Here is an 18,041-nt window from a genome sequence, read left to right on the forward strand (position 1 = left end):
CCTACCCGTCTCTGTGTGGCTTCTGCCACATATGACCCTTAGTTATAGGATTTCTGTTCAGCTATTCTTCAGATGATTATACAGACTGATTGTTCTATAATTTGGTTGTGATTTTGATGTGGTCATGAGAGAAAGTGAGTGCAGCATCTCCCTATTCCACCATCTTGACCAAAACCTAAAGGACCCCTGATTTCTAAAGTGCCTTTAAAGTTTTGCTTTCAAATTTGACAAATTTATTTTGCACAAGCAATGCTAACACTATAGTTTTTAATTTGTGGCATTTCTTTATTAGCTAGGTGCAATTGAAACTGACTTTAAAATTGTAGCTTGGAGAAATTATTTGGATAAACTAAAAATTTTTCATCCTACTAATACCAAGGTTTTGTGTTTCAGGTCTGACTACAGCCACATATCCTCCACCAGCAGTAAGTATGGCTTAAATGCCCTTCAGAATTGTTTCACAGTCCCTCAGCGTCAGTCCCATCTATGCATGTAGAGAAGGTCATCTGTGTGACCCTTGTTTTAATACTAGGACTTAGCAAAGGTATTCTTAACAATAATACATCCTCTAACTCTAATGGTGGAGACTTTCTCAGGAGAATTTGTTTTTTCCTTGGTCACAGGACTAGATATGCCACTATTTTCCCTATGGGAATTCAGCCTGGAGGAACTAGCTCAGGCTTTATTGGCACAAATGCTTCTAAAACATCTTCTCTGAAGAATCTGAGGCAACCCATTCACTCAACAAACATTTATCAAATATCTGCTAAAGGTTAATGGCTCAGAGCACATTTATTGGGTCCTGGGGGTGGCCCCAACCCCTCTGTTGGGCAAATTTCCTCAGGTATTATAATTATTATTATATGTGGTTAAAAAAATATTGGGACTTTGTTTATAAACACATTCTGAGTATAGAAGAAGTTGCCTCTGTATTAAATATTAAATCGCAAGTGTGAATCTATTCATGGGAAATTAGGCCTTGAACAATTTACAGTGATTAAGATCACTGTATAACAGACCACAGTCATTCAGACTGATTAAACACTTATTTTAAAATAACAAAAAGGATGTCTTAGGGAAAAACCCTGATCTTTTTAATCAGGACAAAACAGTTCAGTATTTATTATCTCACTATCTGGTTAAACTCTCAATTCTAAATAGTTCCCTATTGGAAACACTCTTAATTGGGTTATTCTTTTTACTGATGTTCTGGCTTAGCTTTCCTTTGCAATAAGAGACTGTGCAGAAAGCTGTATATCTGAAATTATATTTATTGTCAAGTTATATTAGTTATTAGCATGGGTACAAGGAGCAATTTCTGGTTGTTTCAGCCAACTGGAGACTCAGAATTGCCCCTTAGTTATTAAGAGCCATTAGTGATAATGAGAATAATGAGAATTAGTAATAATGAGAAATAGCTTTCGTGATTTGCATTTACTCCTTGAAGCTTTTGCATTCCTAACATCAGAGAATGCTCTCTTGAACTCTCAGAGGCTATATTTTTTTAAAGAATGGTTTGTATAAGAGACTTTCCCAAAGCCTTTTCTCAATTCAGAGCTCTCAAATCAGTCCCATGGGTCACAACAAAGCACCTCTCCTGTTAGGGAAACAGGTAATTTGTTTTGGGATGTTTTCCTCTCCGTTATTTTTATTGCAATCTCTGAGCTGAAATTTCTCTTAGTGCAACTGGGATCAATAGCCTTTTATTACTCTTTCTTCTCTCTTTAAATATTCCATGACTTCACTCTCTCAATGTCAGGGCTCCTTTACAATTGAGGATGTACATTTATGTGTTTTATATTTTAGTTAGGACATGTATCTGGCTACAGATAATAGAGGAAAATGAAGACTTGAATAAATAGGGGTTTCTTTTCCTCTAACATTAAAAATAAAATAATTCCAGAGGATGCAGTGCCGATGTGGTATAGAAGCTCCTTCAGTCATTATTCTATCTTAACTTTTGGCTTCCATCCTCAGGATTGCCTCAGAGTCACAAAACAGCTGTCTCTAGTATAGCCATCACATCCTTGTTCTGGGCAGGAAGAAGGGGTAAGTGCATACAGGTGGTCCCTCGCTGTTTTTACCCAGTATGGGGCCTGGCCTGCATTTCCTCCCAGCCAGGAACATAAATCCTGGCCGCACCCATACTCAGGAGAAGGCCCCTTAAGCAGTCAGTGAAAGATAATAGAGTGGACTCTTTCCGAAAAGAAAACAAATTTTTTTAAGTCTACAGTTTTAAATCTATCCTTTAAAACATAAATTCAACAGAGCTGCAATAATAAAAAATTTCTTCCAAGTAGATTTAAAACAGCATTTCTCACCCTGGCCAATGTAGCTCAGTTGGTTGGAGTATCGTCTTGTACACCAAAAGGTTTGATTTCCCATCAGGGCACATACCTAGGTTGTGAGTTCGATCCCTGGAAGCAACCGATTGATGTTTCTCTCTCTCCATTCCTCTCTCTAAAAATCAATAAGTACACGTAGCATTTCTCCACAAACTATATATCACACTCAGATGACTAATAGGGGAAAACGTATGTTTAGTATCCATCCTGAATGTCTCTGTTCCAGGGTCACTCTCCCTCACAGCTGGCTTGGTGCCTGTGCCCTGTGTGACCAGTTCCCACTTGTCAGTCCTGGGAGCAGCTCCTGCATCTCATTGCATCCCACTGTCCCCAGTCAGCTCTCTCCACCCAGTCGCTTGTTTCTGGGTAATTCCTGATTCCTGACTGGGATTTGGGCATTGGTTCTGGCGATTCACTGTTAAGAAATGAATTTTTCTGTCTGCAAGTGGTTCTTACTCCACATTCCCATGATATTCCTTTCCCCATATGTTCCTGAGTTCACAGGGACATAAACGCTTCCTTGGGGAGAGCTAGGGATAGAGTCTGTCCCCACGGTTGGCTTTCATCCTTACCAAAATTATCAGAAAAGCTCCGTCCAAAACACCAGTCACTCCGTTTAGTCATCTTTTGCTTCAGAATGCAGGGGCTGCTTCCTCACGCTGCCTGCCCCTGGTGGGAAAAGAAGGGAGATCATCACCAAGACAAAGTGCAAGAGCAGGGGTGTAGATTTACCGGTCTCAGTCCTGGCTCCACCGTGAATGAGCAGTATGCTCTCACACAAGTCAGTTACCTTCTCTAGGCATCTGTTTCTCCTTGTGGAAGGAGGCTGGATGTCCTCTAAGGACATTTTCAGAAGCTTCAGGATGCTAAGTTGTGAATGTCTTAGAAACTCCTCTAAACAGAGAGAAGGAATGAAGGAAAGAAGGAGAGGAGGGAAGGAGTCAAGCATCGAGGAATCTGTTCCTTTTTCTTTGTCCCTGAATAGAGTCTAGGATGTGCACCCTCTCCGATGGCCCTTAACATTAATGTCAACTTGAGGTGCTGTTTAGACTGAACCTGACCTTCTGTACTGTGAGTTGCTTGTAGTTGGTGGCAGTAGAGACATTATGGTGAGGAGCAGTTGCTGCTTTTTAATCCCCCTCCCCTAGGAAAAAAAATGGACAAGGTATGGGGTTGGGGAGGGCACATGGAGAGCGAGGCATCCTGTTTTTCCTCAGCCTCATGGATCATGGAATTGCATTATGACTTACTGTGTCTGATTTCCCTTCCAACTGGGGGCTGAGGAAGTGGCTGAGGGGGCTTCTTTAATGGATGATTTGTTTTGTGGGGGTGAATTTTTTTCTAGTTGCAACTGGTCCATTTGCCATTTTAGATTGATGTGCAGACAGGTTTTTCTTTTATGCTTTTTGCAAAGCTAAACACCCTGTTAGCCCTCAGGAGGTCTCAATAAATCATATTTCCCAAGGAAGACGAATTTAATTTAAACTCATAATTTTAGGCCCACCTTCCTGTTCCCCAGTCCCTTGTGTGGGATGACGTTGTCACGGACCTTCTTGATGTGCAGCCATAGCTGCAGAGACCCATCACAAACCACTAAGATGTTGTGCATGTGGATGGATAAACCTGATTCCCTTGTCCGATCTGTCCTCCTTTGTGTATATCAGACAACATCTGCCTTCCAAAGTGACTGTAGGATTAAAGTTGTTACTCAGAAGTACCTTTCCCGTTGCCTAGCAGGGGGCATTTGGTACACCTGCAGCTGCCGCTCCTTTGGCTGTGTGGGGAAGAACTCGTAGGGCTGCTTCCCTCCTCCTCAGAATGCTCTGGCCTGTTCCAGCTTTCCCTAACCATGGAGCGAGGGCCCTGCTGCCAGGGCTCTTCCCATGCTCCTAAGCATTGAAGCTTTCTGTGGCAAGTAAGGCTTCAGGTTTGAGACTGGTATTCCTGGACCTTCCTCTTAGTCCAGGAGCCATTTAGCTTATAGCTTACAGGTGACACTAATAAACAGTCTGAGTGTTATTTGGGGTAGGTCTGGGAGGGCTAGTCACAGCATGAGAACCACAAAATACCAGCTGGGATATCTGCTCACTCCACATTTCGTCAGCTGCCCAGAAAAGGCAGGCTCAGCTGGCAGAACACATAAAGCTGCTACTGGAAAACGTGCTCCTCAGTGTGGTCCAGGGACCGCCGCATGAGCATCAGCCTGGAGCTTGGTAGAACGGCAGGATCCCAGCCCTGCTCAGCACCTCCTGAGTCAGGTGGGCTGCTTGTGCTACAGCTTTGAGGAGTAAAATTGCTCTTAAATCATCCCTAATAGATGAGGGTTATCCAGGCTTCGTACTTTTAGAGTTTAATTTTTAAAGGTATAATTTGTAAACTCTAGGATTTGGATAATGTCTAGAGGAAAAATATATTCACTTGATTAATATTTAAATTATTAATAATTTAAAAGAAGAAAATTGTGGTTTATCTTAAAACATGGCAATTGTCCTTTCCAGGCAAGCTAGAGGTATTTGTTTGTTTGGGGCTTTTTTGAGAAGCAGGTGTCAGCCTTATGTATAGGATCATGGAAGTAGCAAATAAAACCTCTGAGATGAATGAAACTACTGAAGCTGAAAGTGTAAGTGAATGTAGACTTGGTGGTTTGGGTTTACATGTTCAGAATCCTCTAAATGGGAACTTGAAAAACTAAAATATATTACTATTTCATAGTTGATAAGAAAAAAGCAATAACCAAAGATATGCATCAGGAAATCAAAGGCTGAGGAAGTATACCATTCGGACAACTCCTTTGATGCTTTGGTGTTGTTTTTTGTTTGTTTGTTTGTTGTTTGTTTAAATATGGTGTAGTCCTTCTAGCTTTAAAGATGGGATTTCATTGTGTGACTTCAACTACATAGAGGGTGTCAGTTTCTATCCAGGATATGAAAGAGAAATGAAGGCAGATTTCTTAGACCATATTTTCCCCGAGCAGCTTAAGTGACATGGTCTACCAGGGTTGTCAGGACCCCCAGAGAGGAACAAAAGTGAGAAGCTGCCACTGCTTATTCCCCTGACAAGCCTGGTGTTTTTCTCAATCCAGACAATGTATGCTCAATATAGAAAAGTCAGAAAATACAGATTAGCAAAAAGAAGAAAACTCAGAACCCTACCATCCAGAAAGAATCAGTATTTATAATTTGGTGTCTACCTTTATAGGGTTGTTTTTGTTTTTTTCTGAACATCTGTAGTCATATAGACATATATTATTATAAAAATATGGTATGGTAAATTTTTATAGTCTACCTTTCTCTTTGTTAACTAAGTATATTGTGAACATCTTTATGTATCAGTAAACTTCTGCAGTAGTTTGAATATCTCAGTATTGCATTAAGATCTTTCTATACCAGACTTTATTCACCATTGCCCTATTGTTGGTCCTATAGGTTATGTTCATGTTAATAAACAGCATTGCCAGGAATATCTTTGTACGAAGTCATTATATGTATTCCTTCATGATTTCCATAGAATAAATTCCTACAAGTGAAATTGCTGACCCCTATGGCTAGGTCATACTCCAAAGGTACCTTTTCATGCTCCCACCTCAGGAGGCAACATCGGCCACAGCAAAGTCATCAGGGCTCTGCACAGGCTTTGTGGAAAGCATCTCCCTCTCCAGTAGACAATTTCTGTCTTTCTTCACCATCAGTATTGTTGCCATTTATCTCTGGGGGGTAACATGTTAGAAATATTCGGGGGATGCTGTGCAAAAAAAGTTCATATTCACTAAGGGGGACAATCCTCAGAATAGACTAGAAAGGTGAAGAGGATCCCATCAATCTTCCTTCCTTCTTTGTAAACCTTCTCTCCTTCCTCTGCATTTATTAGGTTTGTTTTGTACGACACACTGCATATAGAATGAGAAGTATGTTCCACCTGCTTCCCCTTTTGTTTTTAGCTCACCCTGCCATCTTGTGACATTGTTATTGGTACAAAAAGTAGTGCAGCTGAGATCTTCCACCTGTGCTTGGAAGACTAATTTTTCCTTCTTTGTAACCAAAATAGTTGTGAGAAATCTTTCCTTTGTCTACTATCAGGAGAATTGGGCTTCCTCCGAAGTTCCATATTTAGCATTTCAGGCTTGAACATAGTTTGGCTAAAATATGTGGGGATCACAGATAATCTAGACTGAGAAGTTGGAAGTGTTTCTGTGGAATGGTGATCCCACTAGGGATCACCAGGTGTGGGATTATAACATTTAATGCTATCCATGGAAAACTCTGCAAGAGTCTTCACAGTCCCATGCTCAGGTATAAGACTAGAACTCTATATTTCTCTGTAATTGAGCTGAACTTCAGTCTTGAGTAGCAAGCTCACCCCTGGCAAGTGAAGGCCCAGAGCTGCTATGCTCCGGGATCTGCCACTGCAGGGTTCAGCCAGGAGAAGTCCATTGCATGATCCTTCCTGGAGGGACTTTGGTCAGGTCCCTTCCAGACTTCTTCTGTCACCAGAAGCCCGGTGGACAACTCCTGAGCTGGAAGAGCTGCCCTTGCAGCATCACACATGTGTCTGCGTCCCATTCACGGACTGAACCTTCTGCTCCAGGTTTTTGGCTCAGACAGCCTTTCTGTCTCCCAATCCAAGGCCTTGCAATAGAGAGTCCAAGAGTGTTTCTTCCACGCTGATTTTAAAAGTACAGAAATTTGACTAACGAGTCTATCTGCCCCCACACTCCCTGAAGCAGTAAACAGCCAGACCCTGTGGGTGGGGGGCCACAGGCAATAAGAAAATTGTGGGAAAGGGAAACTTTCCTCTGGCATTCACCCACTACGTTCTTTAGAACTTAACATCTCCCATTTTACGTTTTTCCTATATTTCTCGGATGTGAGTGAACATCTTGCTTCCTCAGCTAGGCTGTGAGCTCTGGAAGGGACCGTGTTTCCTCCTGCTTTGCAGTCCTGGGACTGTCAGCGGGACTGGGCCCTTCAGAGCGAGGGGCAGCCAAGGTGCAAAGGGGAGAGCCCCACATTGGGAGTTGGGAGATGTTCATTCTCTTTCTAGACCTGCCACTAACTGGTTGACATGGGCAAGTAGTCTGACCTCATCTGTAAAATGAGGGGCTGGACTAAATTCCTTACCCGCCTTTCATTTCCTAGTCATGTTCAGTAAGCATGTTTTTCAAATAGGCTGCATGGTACGATATATATCCTATGGAAACAAGGACCAGGGACTTATCAGTGTCATATTCAAATTGGCAAAGCATTTGAATATTTTATTGGATTTTAGCTCCCCCCAACCCCAAAATGAGCCCAGAGGCCCCAGTCCCTCCATTGCTAGCACTGATTATTCTGCATTTCAGGTATGCTTTATAAGCATATATGGTGTTTTCTTTCCTAGGAGAGTTGTAATAGCGAGTCATTGTTTATTTGATTTCTCAACATCCTGCCAGCATAAATCCCATTAAAAAATAAATGTTAATTACTGGAATTGTGAGGAATCCTCCTGCTAGCTCTAGTGTAAGACTGAAAAGTCTGGAGCTCCTTGATGAGCAAATCCTTGGAACAGGTTTTGGCTAACATCCTCCTCTTGTGTCTGTTTTGCTTTGACAAATGCACTTCTTAAAACAAGATGGATGTTCTAATCCTGTTGTTCAAAAGCCCTGCTGCCTGTGCCCAAATCTACAGAATTTTATTGAAGTTCTGGCTTTCTTAGGATGCTTTGCTACTGATGAAAATGACAAGACATAACGTGGTTTAGAAAGATGCAGAATTACGGAGTAGAAGAAAGAATTCTGTGTAAAATACTAGATACTTTAGTCATTTTGAACACTTTAGCTTTTATGTACCAAGAGTCTTAGAACACTATTAAGCATTAGACATTGGTGTGTGTCGGGCCTGTGTTACCTTCTCATAAATTTCCAAAATCATTATATTCCTCAATACTTAAATAACTATGGTAGGTATGTTTAGTGTTTCCAGCTGCATTTACATATTCTCCAACTAATAACCTGTCAAACTCCTGGTCCTCCTCCATTATTCAGGTCTAGCTGTCTCAGGATTTAAAGTGCCTTTGTCACTACTCTCTGGTTCGTGCTTCCTTCCCCTTCCTCTTCTCACCATAGGTCTGTTCTGAATGAAGCTTGGAAATACATTTAAAGTAAAATGAATGTCTCATTTCTATAGTATTTTGTCCTTAAAGTGTCCTAGATCCAGAATGAGCTCAAGAAACTCTAGATCCCTGACATTGTTTCCACAGTGGTGATGGAAACTGAGAGGGAAGTCCAATAACCACAGCTACAGCAAAGCCCTGTTTTTCCCAGTAGCTTGAGAGTGTGGCCAAGGAGCAGAAAGATTCCATATTCTCCTCTGTCAAATGAAGATACAGGTTTGGGTCTAACCATGTCAGCCGATATTTCATTCTTCAATTAGAGGAAAGTTCTATGAATTCGGACTGGGAGAAGAGAACCTTATTTTCTACATGACGAACACAGTTCGGATCCATTATGTTAAAAACTTATTGCCCCAAGGTTCCCACTATTCCCAACCCTGCATCTAACTTGGACTTCACATTGGAGCTAGCACCGGGACTTTCACAGCCCAAAGTTGCAGGCCAACCAACGGCCTTGTCCAAATTATAAAATTACTAAGAATTAAGAAAGTCTGAGATTTCATTTAAGTGTTGGCAGGGACAAAGGGGATTGCTTCATTTCCCTACCCCCCTCCACTCCCCCCCCCCCATTAGTCCAGAGGTTCAAGGAACTGCCTTTAAAAAACTGCTAAGAAAGAGATGAAGGCGAGTCATTCATTATATTCCATTTGAATAGACTCTCAGGGGGAGAATTTGAGAGCCCCTTTCAGAGAGCATTTATTTCGGGCATTCGGGGAAGGCAGCTTCCTGGGGGAGGCTGGCTCTCTTATGGCAAAGCAGTGGGGTTTGTGTTCATTGTCATTCTGAGGTCCCTCTGCCTCCTGCTTTCCAGAAAACCTAGTCATTCTTCACTGTGTCAGCCTGTTCCCTGGGCATGTCTGTGTTCATATCTGATCCTCCATCTCACCTGGGTTTACTGCCACTGTATCCTGTGGGTCTGGATGACAGACAAAGTGTCCAAGCCTCTGAACTGTCCAGTGCCACGGAATGGGGTATCTTTATAAATGCAAATAATTTTATTTAACCTCTAAGGAGTTTGTTCAACCTCATGCGTATGAGCTTCGAGGGTCTTAAGCCAGGCTCCAAGGCCAAATTCCCCAAACCAGGCCTCCTGCGGCAGCTGGAGGTACCCTTGTTCAGACTCTGCTAGCTTCCTTAGGGGACACTAAAGGTGTTGGCGGTACCTATGGCACTGAAATGCTACTTGGGAATGTATTTAGTTGACGGTAAATGGTTATGTCTGCTGCCTTGGAAACCTCTTATTACGCCCACATTGAACATGAGTCCATCCAGTAAAGTATCTCTTGAACTCAGCTCCCTACTTCATTTTATACATTTGTTTGTTTGCTTATTGTCCATCTCTTTCACTAGATTATTCGTTTTAAGAAGGCAGAGATTCTTTTATTCATCACTGTATCCTACAGTGCCCAGCACATAATAGGTTTACAATAAACATTCCTTGATTAAATAAACCATTGCATCTGAACTGCAAATTGTCAGTGATAATATTACGGATAAAATGACAATGACATCAGTCATTGCCCAAAAATTCTAGAAAGAGGTATCTGAGCTTGTCCTATGCTGAGACTTGGTGAGGTATTCCCTTTGGAATGAGAGATTTGGACCTTCGATTAGCTATGCCTGCTGTTTGGAAGGAAGTGTGTTTGGGGACATACCAGTTTGCCAATTCTTAGAGGAGGGCCAGTCTGGCAGGCACTGGACAGCTAGAGACAGCGTTGTAGGCAAGAATGGCATGAAGCCCCAGGAGGCAGGAGTGATGGCGAGGGGTTCCGGTACAAGCAGCATTGAGATGCTCAGTGCAGATCCAGCACCAGGATGGCAACAGGCAGAAGGACCTCAGTCTCCTACACCACACTCAAGCCTAGGACGTCCTGCAGGCCAGGGCATAATGGTCAGTCCATTCACAGCAGAATCTCCCGCCCACATTGCCTGAAGGAGTTAAGTCCCAATTTCAGAACCCAACAAGCAGCTGAGGTTCAGGTCAGGGTGGATATAAAGAGGACAGACTTGAGAGGTGGGAAAGCACACTGGTGAGAAGAGAGACCCCAAATGGCCTTTGGCAAGTCAGTTTAACATTTCACCTGCATCATGGTGTGTGGGGGGGGACGGGGGGGGGTTATATATTTTAACTGATTTCAGAGAGGAAGGGAGAGGGAGAGGGAAAGGGAAAGAGAAACATCAGTGTTGAGAGAGAATCATTTATCGGCTGCCTCCTGCATGTCCTCCACTAGGACCACGCCCGCAACCCTAGCATGTGCCCTTGACCAGAATCAAACTCAGGACCGTTCAGTCCGCAGGCTATTGCTCTATCCACTGAGCCAGGGCTCATAGTGTTGTTTTAAAGATTAAGTGAGATAATATATGTATTAGAACAGTTTTGGGGAAATAATAAGAGCTTAATACATTGTTATTATTGTCTGGATTATTTTCTGCTAGACTTGAGACAAAAAAAAAATATAAAGAAAAAGTGAAAAATTGGGCGGGGGGAGTGGGGAGTAACAAATACTCAGATTGACAGTACACTTTCTACCTCATAGAAGGCCTGAACTCGTGCAGTACTTAAAGTTGTTTTTGTCTTACATTATGAAAGGAAAAAATCTAATTATGTATAATCACATGGGAAAGACTCTTTCTTGTCCTCTGGAGAAGCGGAATCTAATTTGAAAGCTTTTTAAATACTGTGTGGCCAGCTCCTGTCCTCGAACCAGCCCTGAAGAGGTCTGTCTGTCGCCCAGTCATTTGGTCTGCTTGCTCTAACTGAACATGTGCTCGCTGAGGGCCTTGAGAAGACAGGTAATAGATCCGATAAAGGCCGAGCACATCCACAGTCATGGCGTCTCTGCTTCTCCGAGGAGGCAGAGAGGCTTTGCATGACAATTAATTATTCACACTTTCTCTCCCCCTCAAACACTTGGTTTCCTATGGAGCTCTCTCCACGGAGGCCAGTTTTCTCTGGGCGTGTGTAACCTAGCACCGGGGACAGTGTGGCTCTGCGTTCTGTGGCTCTTAGAGCCTGTTTATTTTAGGCTTACATGCATTGGGCACATGCTGGCAATGGCTAGGGCATACCACTGCCACTACCCAATCTCCTTCCTCTTCTGGGGCAGCGTTTTAGGCACTGATGTGTCCCTGGGTCTTACCGTGCAGAGGCAGGAGCTCCAGAGTCGGGTCAGTTGGCTGCACCTGGAACTGCCCGGGCTAGAGCTTGAGCTGGTGCCTGGCCCAGTGCCTTCCCACCCCACCCTCTGCTCTGAGGCTGGGCATCTTGCCCTTGAGTAAAGCTGTGAGCATTCACTCATCCGTGCAGGCTCAGTGAGGCCTTTGTTACCATCCTCTGGGAAACCTTTGTGCAGCTGATGGAGGCAGTGCGGCTCCGAGCTCCCTGACAACTCCTGGAGACTCAGAGGCTGCCTTCACACCCAGGCCGCTCACACCGTCTGCAGACTTGCTCTGTGTCACTCTCTGCTTTCCTTTAGCTGTTACTCCCACCTGCAGTGCTAGCCTGTTTCAGTTTCCCTCAAGGGCAGTGTTCAGATCTAAACACTTGGGCATGTGCCATCGGGGAGGTGGTTTCTGGATAATCTTTCTCAGAAACCCAGGGCCAGAAGAAAGAGATGTAAATGGCTGTCCACAGCATGAAGTTATTGGCTGGCAGCCAAGAAGCCAGCCGGTTAGAAGGAAGTAGGGGAGCAGTAGAGAGAGGTGAAGTAGTAGCAGTGTGGCCAGCGATGGCAGGAGAGTGACAGCGGCTAGTTCTGCTGTGAAATGAATGCCGCAGAGAGCTTGAGCATACCTCTCTGCGGAGCTGTGGGGTGACTGTGCACAAAGTCAGACGCGGGGCGACTGGGAAAGATTACTCTACATCTTTGAGCCTCGACTTCCTGCTCTCTAAAATGGGAGAATAATTGATTCCCCCCCCACACACATACCTCTTTAGGGTTATTGTGAAGATTAAATAAGTTTATACATGTAGAATACTAAAAAAGTGCCAGCCTGCCGAAACCGGTTTGGCTCAGTGGATAGAGCGTCGGCCTGCGGACTGAAAGGTCCCGGATTCGATTCTGGTCAAGGGCATGTATCTTGGTTGCGGGCACATCCCCATTGGGGGGTGTGCAGGAGGCAGCTGATCAATGTTTCTCTCTCATTGATGTTTCTAGCTCTCTATTCCTCTCCCTTCCTCTCTGAAAAACTAAATAAAATACATTTTTTTTTAAAAAGTGCCAGCCCACCCATACTGAATGTCATCCAAGTGTTAGCAAGTAGTGTCATCACAGGCCACATGCACACCCTGAGTGTAGGGCAGGTTCTTTTTAACAGGACTGCCTGACTGCTCTGACAGCCTCTTTTCCTAAACATTCTTTCTGCAACGTGTATTCTTTTTTCACAGAAATCATCTGTAATTTTCTCAAATAAATTTCTTCCTCAAATTGTTTTAGGCTTTTCTGCCCCTCTCCATACATATTGAGCATTCAGTAATGTTTGGCTTAGTCAGTGTCTCCGCTGTCGGGAGATCAAGGCACCATGGAAAAGTGAAATGTGTGTTTTAGATGATTACTGGAGTTACTGACTGATGGGAAATTTCCGTGGTTTGCATTTCACTACTTTTGTTTCTATTGCAGTTTTGCTAATAATGTTCAATGAAACAGAAAGTAGCCAGGTGAGCAGAAAGAGCAAGCAAAGTAAAGAACCATAATAATTCATGAATTGGAATTGTTTTTTAAGCCATCATGATTAACTTTTCCTGATTCCAATGAATATGGGGGCACACACTTAAGAGTTAACTGCATAAAAATAGGAATACATCCTAAAGGTAACTGGCCCATCTTTTTTAAATTCAGCCCATTACCTCAGCAAAACACAGGTCCAGTTCCCAACAAGACATTTCTCCTAGAAGCCATTCAGACATCTCAAGCCAACATGGGCAAAGTGGAACTTGTTATCTTTCCCCACAAACCCACCCTTCTTCTAAATATTTCTTAGTTCAGTTAAACATCAACATCAGACCACTTGCTCAAGTTGGAAGTATCAAGGTATACACTTCTGCTTTTCCTGCTCCTCACCTTCATGCACATGTGCCTCCTAAATAGCTTCTGCATCCATGCCCTTCCGTACACCCAATGACTCTGCCTGCATTTATAATGTTGCTGTGTAACAATCACCCCAAATGGTGGCTTAAAACTGCAGTCATTTATTATTTCCCATGTGTTTTGGGTCAGCTCATGTAGACCAAGCTCAGCTGGTGGCTCATACGATGTGTCTTTGGGTGTCTGAGGTTGGCTGATGTAGGTGGGCTCAGCTGCCGTGCCTTCGCTCCACGTAGCTCTCATCTTCCTTTCTGGCAGCAGTGGGTTGGCTTGAGTATGTTTTTCTCATGGAAATGTCAGAAGCACAAGAAGGCAAGACAAAACATGTCACTCTTGACTCTTTCTGTCGGCTGGGTGAAGAGGCCCAAAGAAAAGCATTACGTGGGCAGTAATGGTCCTCAACCTCGGTATATAGTCTAACCCAAAATCAAAGAGTGAAGAATCGCACTTCACCCACTTGGTGGGAGGAACTACAAAGTCACCTGGCAGAGAGCAAAGGGACAGGGCAGGATACACGTTTTTTAGAGGACTACTGCCTGTGCTTGTGCAAGTCATGCACTGCCAATTCCGAGGGCACGCTGTTCACGCCACAGTCTATGTAAGTGGACTTCCACAGTGCTCAGTGGCACCAGCTTCCTTATCTCCCCAGTGCCGAGTACATATAAATTGCTCAAGAAAGGTGTGAATGAAAGAGTAAATGAGAAAGAAGGTAACAAAAAACTGAACTAACTATTCCCAAGTGAGATATCTGACAGTCAAAGTTGGGATTAAAATTCAGATAGCTTTTGATCCAACAATATTAAAACCATGTTATTATAGGTGCATATGATAGAATGTATATGTAAGCTAACTTGGAATGTCTCATTTACCTACAACAACAAAAAGTTACCTTTCATCTTGTGAACTAATCAAGATTATGGTTCCTTAAAGCACATCACACTTCTTAAATGCTATTGACTGCATAAATGCCCTGTGCATAACACCCTAGGGGACATTGTGGGACGGGTATAAAAACTGGTCTGGTTCTACATGACTCTAACCCCCAAGTCACAATAGAACTAAAGATTTCTTTAAAAAAAAGATTTCTTGATTGTCCTTGGATGAGTCATACAGCTTATATAAATGCAAATAGAGCCCATATTTTAAAAGAACAAGACTCTTGTCAGGAAATTTGATATAATATGTTACATATTTGTGAATTATAATTATGCCAGTGTGGCCAGCAATCTGTTCACCCTATGGGAAAGTGTTGCCACTTTAAACAGTCAACTTCACACTTAGAATTTGACACAGGGAGGGTAACTGACCCAATTAGGATGTATGGGCTTCTGGGTGGACATGGCCTGAGGAGAGGCCCAAAAGAAAGCATTACACAGGCAGTAATGGTCCTACCTCGAGTCCCCCATCCCTAACCATAGCCCCAGTAAGCTCTGACAGAGGACTCTGTGCTTGTCCCTGGATTGCTTTTCCCTGGGTTTCCAGCAGCAAAGAGATCATGACCAGGCCACCCCCATCGTCAGGAGACGGTTGGCAGGATGCCTAGCACAGCACCCAGCATAGGGCATGAAGAAAAGATTCCATAAATATTTGTTAAATGAGTGAATAAAATAAACCAATGAAATAAGCAAATGAAGGGAGTATCCTATCTAATAAAGAGGGAATATGCTAATTGACTATCACTCCCTCACAAAAATGGCAGCACCCACAGCCAATAGGGAAAGAATATGCTAATTGAATGACACCCTCAACGATGGCAGTGCCCACAGCCACAAGATGGCGGCTACCAGTCCCCTCAGCCCCCCAGCCATCCAGGGCTGGTCCAAGACGCAGGCAAGCCTCAAATGGTGGCTGCACAGTCACGCAGGGCTGGCCTGAAGTACAGGCAAGCCTTGGATGGCTGCTTCCCAGCCATCCAGGGATGCCCGTGGCTCAGGTCACCAGGCCAGCAGATGCTTGTGCTGCCAACAATGGCAGCATCAGGGGTGTGATGGGGACATCACCTTCCCCTGATCCGGGGTCACCTCCTACCCCTGAGGGCCCTAGGACTGTGAGAGGGGGCAGGCTGGGCATGAGGGGATTTTCATGTACAGGGCTTCTAGTAATGGTATAAGGAACATTCGTGGAGGAAGGCACTGCAGTCACTTGAGGAAACACTCAAGGCTACTGGGTCTGTTATCCCTTCCAGGTCAATGGGGCCTTGACTTGCTACTGCCTAATACGTTGAACCTGATGAAGTAGCACCACAGATCTCCTAGCACCGCCCCGCTGGGGAACCATTCACAGCCATATGCTCTTCAGCTTTTGGCAGCGAGGGTATTGCAACCGTGGTTTCTGCACATGAACCTGGGGTCAGAAAACCGTAACAATCGTGGAGTCAGTTCAGTTAGACTTTAGCACCTCTTCCTGCCCAGGCTTTGCACGTCGTCATCATTGCAGGACACCAGGAAATAGTCGCCATCTGGGGGTTTCTTGTGTTTTTCTTTCTGTGCTCCCAGGTGAGCTCTCCGTGGAGGAGGCACAGGACCCCTTCCTGGTTAGCATCCATATCATCGCAGACCCCGGGGAGTCCCAGCCCCTGCAGGAGGCCATCGACGGGGTCTTGGCTTGGATCCACCCAGACCTCCAGCTTTTCCGGGTCTCGGAAAGGCGGGCTCCCCGGCAGCGGCGGAGGAGGGGCCCGAAGGCGAAGGCGCAGCAGCCCGCCCTGGCGGTGGTGCTCTTCCTGCAGGAGGACGAGCCGGTCCTGCGGCTGCACCGCGCGCTGCAGCGGCCGCCCTGGCGCCACCACCACACGGAGCGCGTGCCGGGCCGGCTGCTGCCCTACCTGCCCTGCAGCCAGGACTTCTTCACGCTGGCGCCGGGCACGCCGCTGTGGGCCATCCGGCCCCTGCACTACGGCCGGGAGATCGTGCGCTTCACCGTCTACTGCCGCCACCACAGCTACACCGACATCCTCAGGTTCTACCAGTTGATCCTCAGGCGCAGCCCCAGCCAAAGCAAGGCGGACTTCTGCATCTTCCCCGTTTTCTCCAGCCCGGACGTGGACATCCAGTTCTCCCTCAAGAGGCTGCCCTGCGACCAGCACCCCGTGCCCACCGACAGCTCGGTGCTGGAGTTCCGAGTCCGGGACCTCGGCGAGCTCGTGCCCCTCCTGCCCAACCCCTGCAGCCCCATCAGCGAGGGCCGCTGGCAGACGGAGGACCACGATGGGAACAAGGTCCTCCTGCAGGTACCCCGGGGGGGTGTCTGTCCGTGTCTGTCTCCCTGTCTGTGTGGGGGGGGGGGGGGGCACAGAGAGAAAGGGGGGTCGGCCCTGCCAGAACCCCTGCCTGTTACAGAGCAACGAGTTAAGAACGAGGAGGGATCGGTGGCCCTCCGTCTGGCCTCAGACTGTGTCAGGAGTTCACACAATACCTGAACCAGAGGAGGGCTCTGTCTGGTGGTTCTCTTCACTTCACTGTGGTGGCCACGTGCCTCAGGCAGGCAATGCCAATCCCTGCCCCGCCGCCTCACCCACCTGAGTGTGAGCACCCGCTGAGCGCTTGTGGCTCCTGGGATTGCAGGTGAGCTACATATCCAAGGGCACTTGTTATTAAAGATTCCGGAATCGACTCCGTCACTTTTAGGGAGTTTTACCAGTGTGTTCTTCAGTCCCACAAAGGAACTTAAGGAAAACCCATCTATTGGTTACATTCAGTAGAGAAGATAATCTGTTTTCTTCTCCACTCTGCTGCCACCTCCCCCACACTTCCACTGCTGGGCAGCGGATGGTTAAAATTCAGTGATCTCTTGAAAAGTGGCTTTCTCATACACATTTCAGTGAGTGAGTGATGCCTTTGGACCTGTGGTTTCATTGAGCTTGGGGGGAGTGAGTGGGTGCCTGTGGAGGAAATGGATGCAGGAGACTCTCCTGTTCCTTCCGTGGTCTGTGTCTTTGCTCAGATACTGGACCCATTTCTCCTCTCCACCTTCCGATGGGTGTCCAACGCTCTTTCAAGATCATTAGCGATACCCTAGGATTCAAAATTCAACATACAGACTTAAGAACGTCCTACACCTGGCCCTGCCTGATAAATGCTTTCCAAACCCATGCTTTCTTGAATCAACATGTAAATCAGTTCAAGGAATATAGGAATTTGTTTTTCTGAAAATCCTCTTCTGTCTCAGTTTTCACTTTTGGTTACCTGCAGTGAGAAAGTTGATATCAAATTAGGGGCTATTGTCTTGAAAGGTGCTGCTTGTAGTTACTTGAATCACAGGAAAAGTTTCAGTTTTCTGATGTTTTGGTATTAAACATCAGAACTGTAATCCACATCACAAAATGAAGTGAGAACTTGGCATGTGTCCAAAAACTGATTCAAACGACAGCCAGGACACCATTGCTCAAGTCGGAAAGGTCACCTTGAGATAGTTACTATTTGTAGAAATAGAGAATTTTCAGAATTCCTTTTGAACTGAACAGATA

At 45.1% G+C, this 18,041-nt stretch overlaps 1 protein-coding gene across 2 annotated transcripts in view; it reads left to right on the plus strand.

Annotated features, from left to right (window-relative positions):
• FAM124A (family with sequence similarity 124 member A) overlaps positions 1-18,041 on the plus strand; it is a gene marked incomplete at its 3' end in the record, with an annotated part of 58,684 nt that overhangs the window by 20,979 nt on the left and 19,664 nt on the right. Inside the window, exons 2-3 of one of the 2 annotated variants that reach the window (XM_084879394.1) lie at positions 394-425; positions 16,072-16,805. In XM_084879394.1, the coding sequence (XP_084735520.1) occupies positions 394-425; positions 16,072-16,805 (766 nt within the window). The remainder of the gene's footprint in view (positions 1-393; positions 426-16,071; positions 16,806-18,041) is intronic. The other variant, XM_084879395.1, reaches the window with a different exon arrangement.

Source organism: Pipistrellus hanaki (genome assembly GCF_964339955.1).
Source record: "Pipistrellus hanaki genome assembly, chromosome: 3".
NCBI lineage: Eukaryota > Metazoa > Chordata > Mammalia > Chiroptera > Vespertilionidae > Pipistrellus > Pipistrellus hanaki.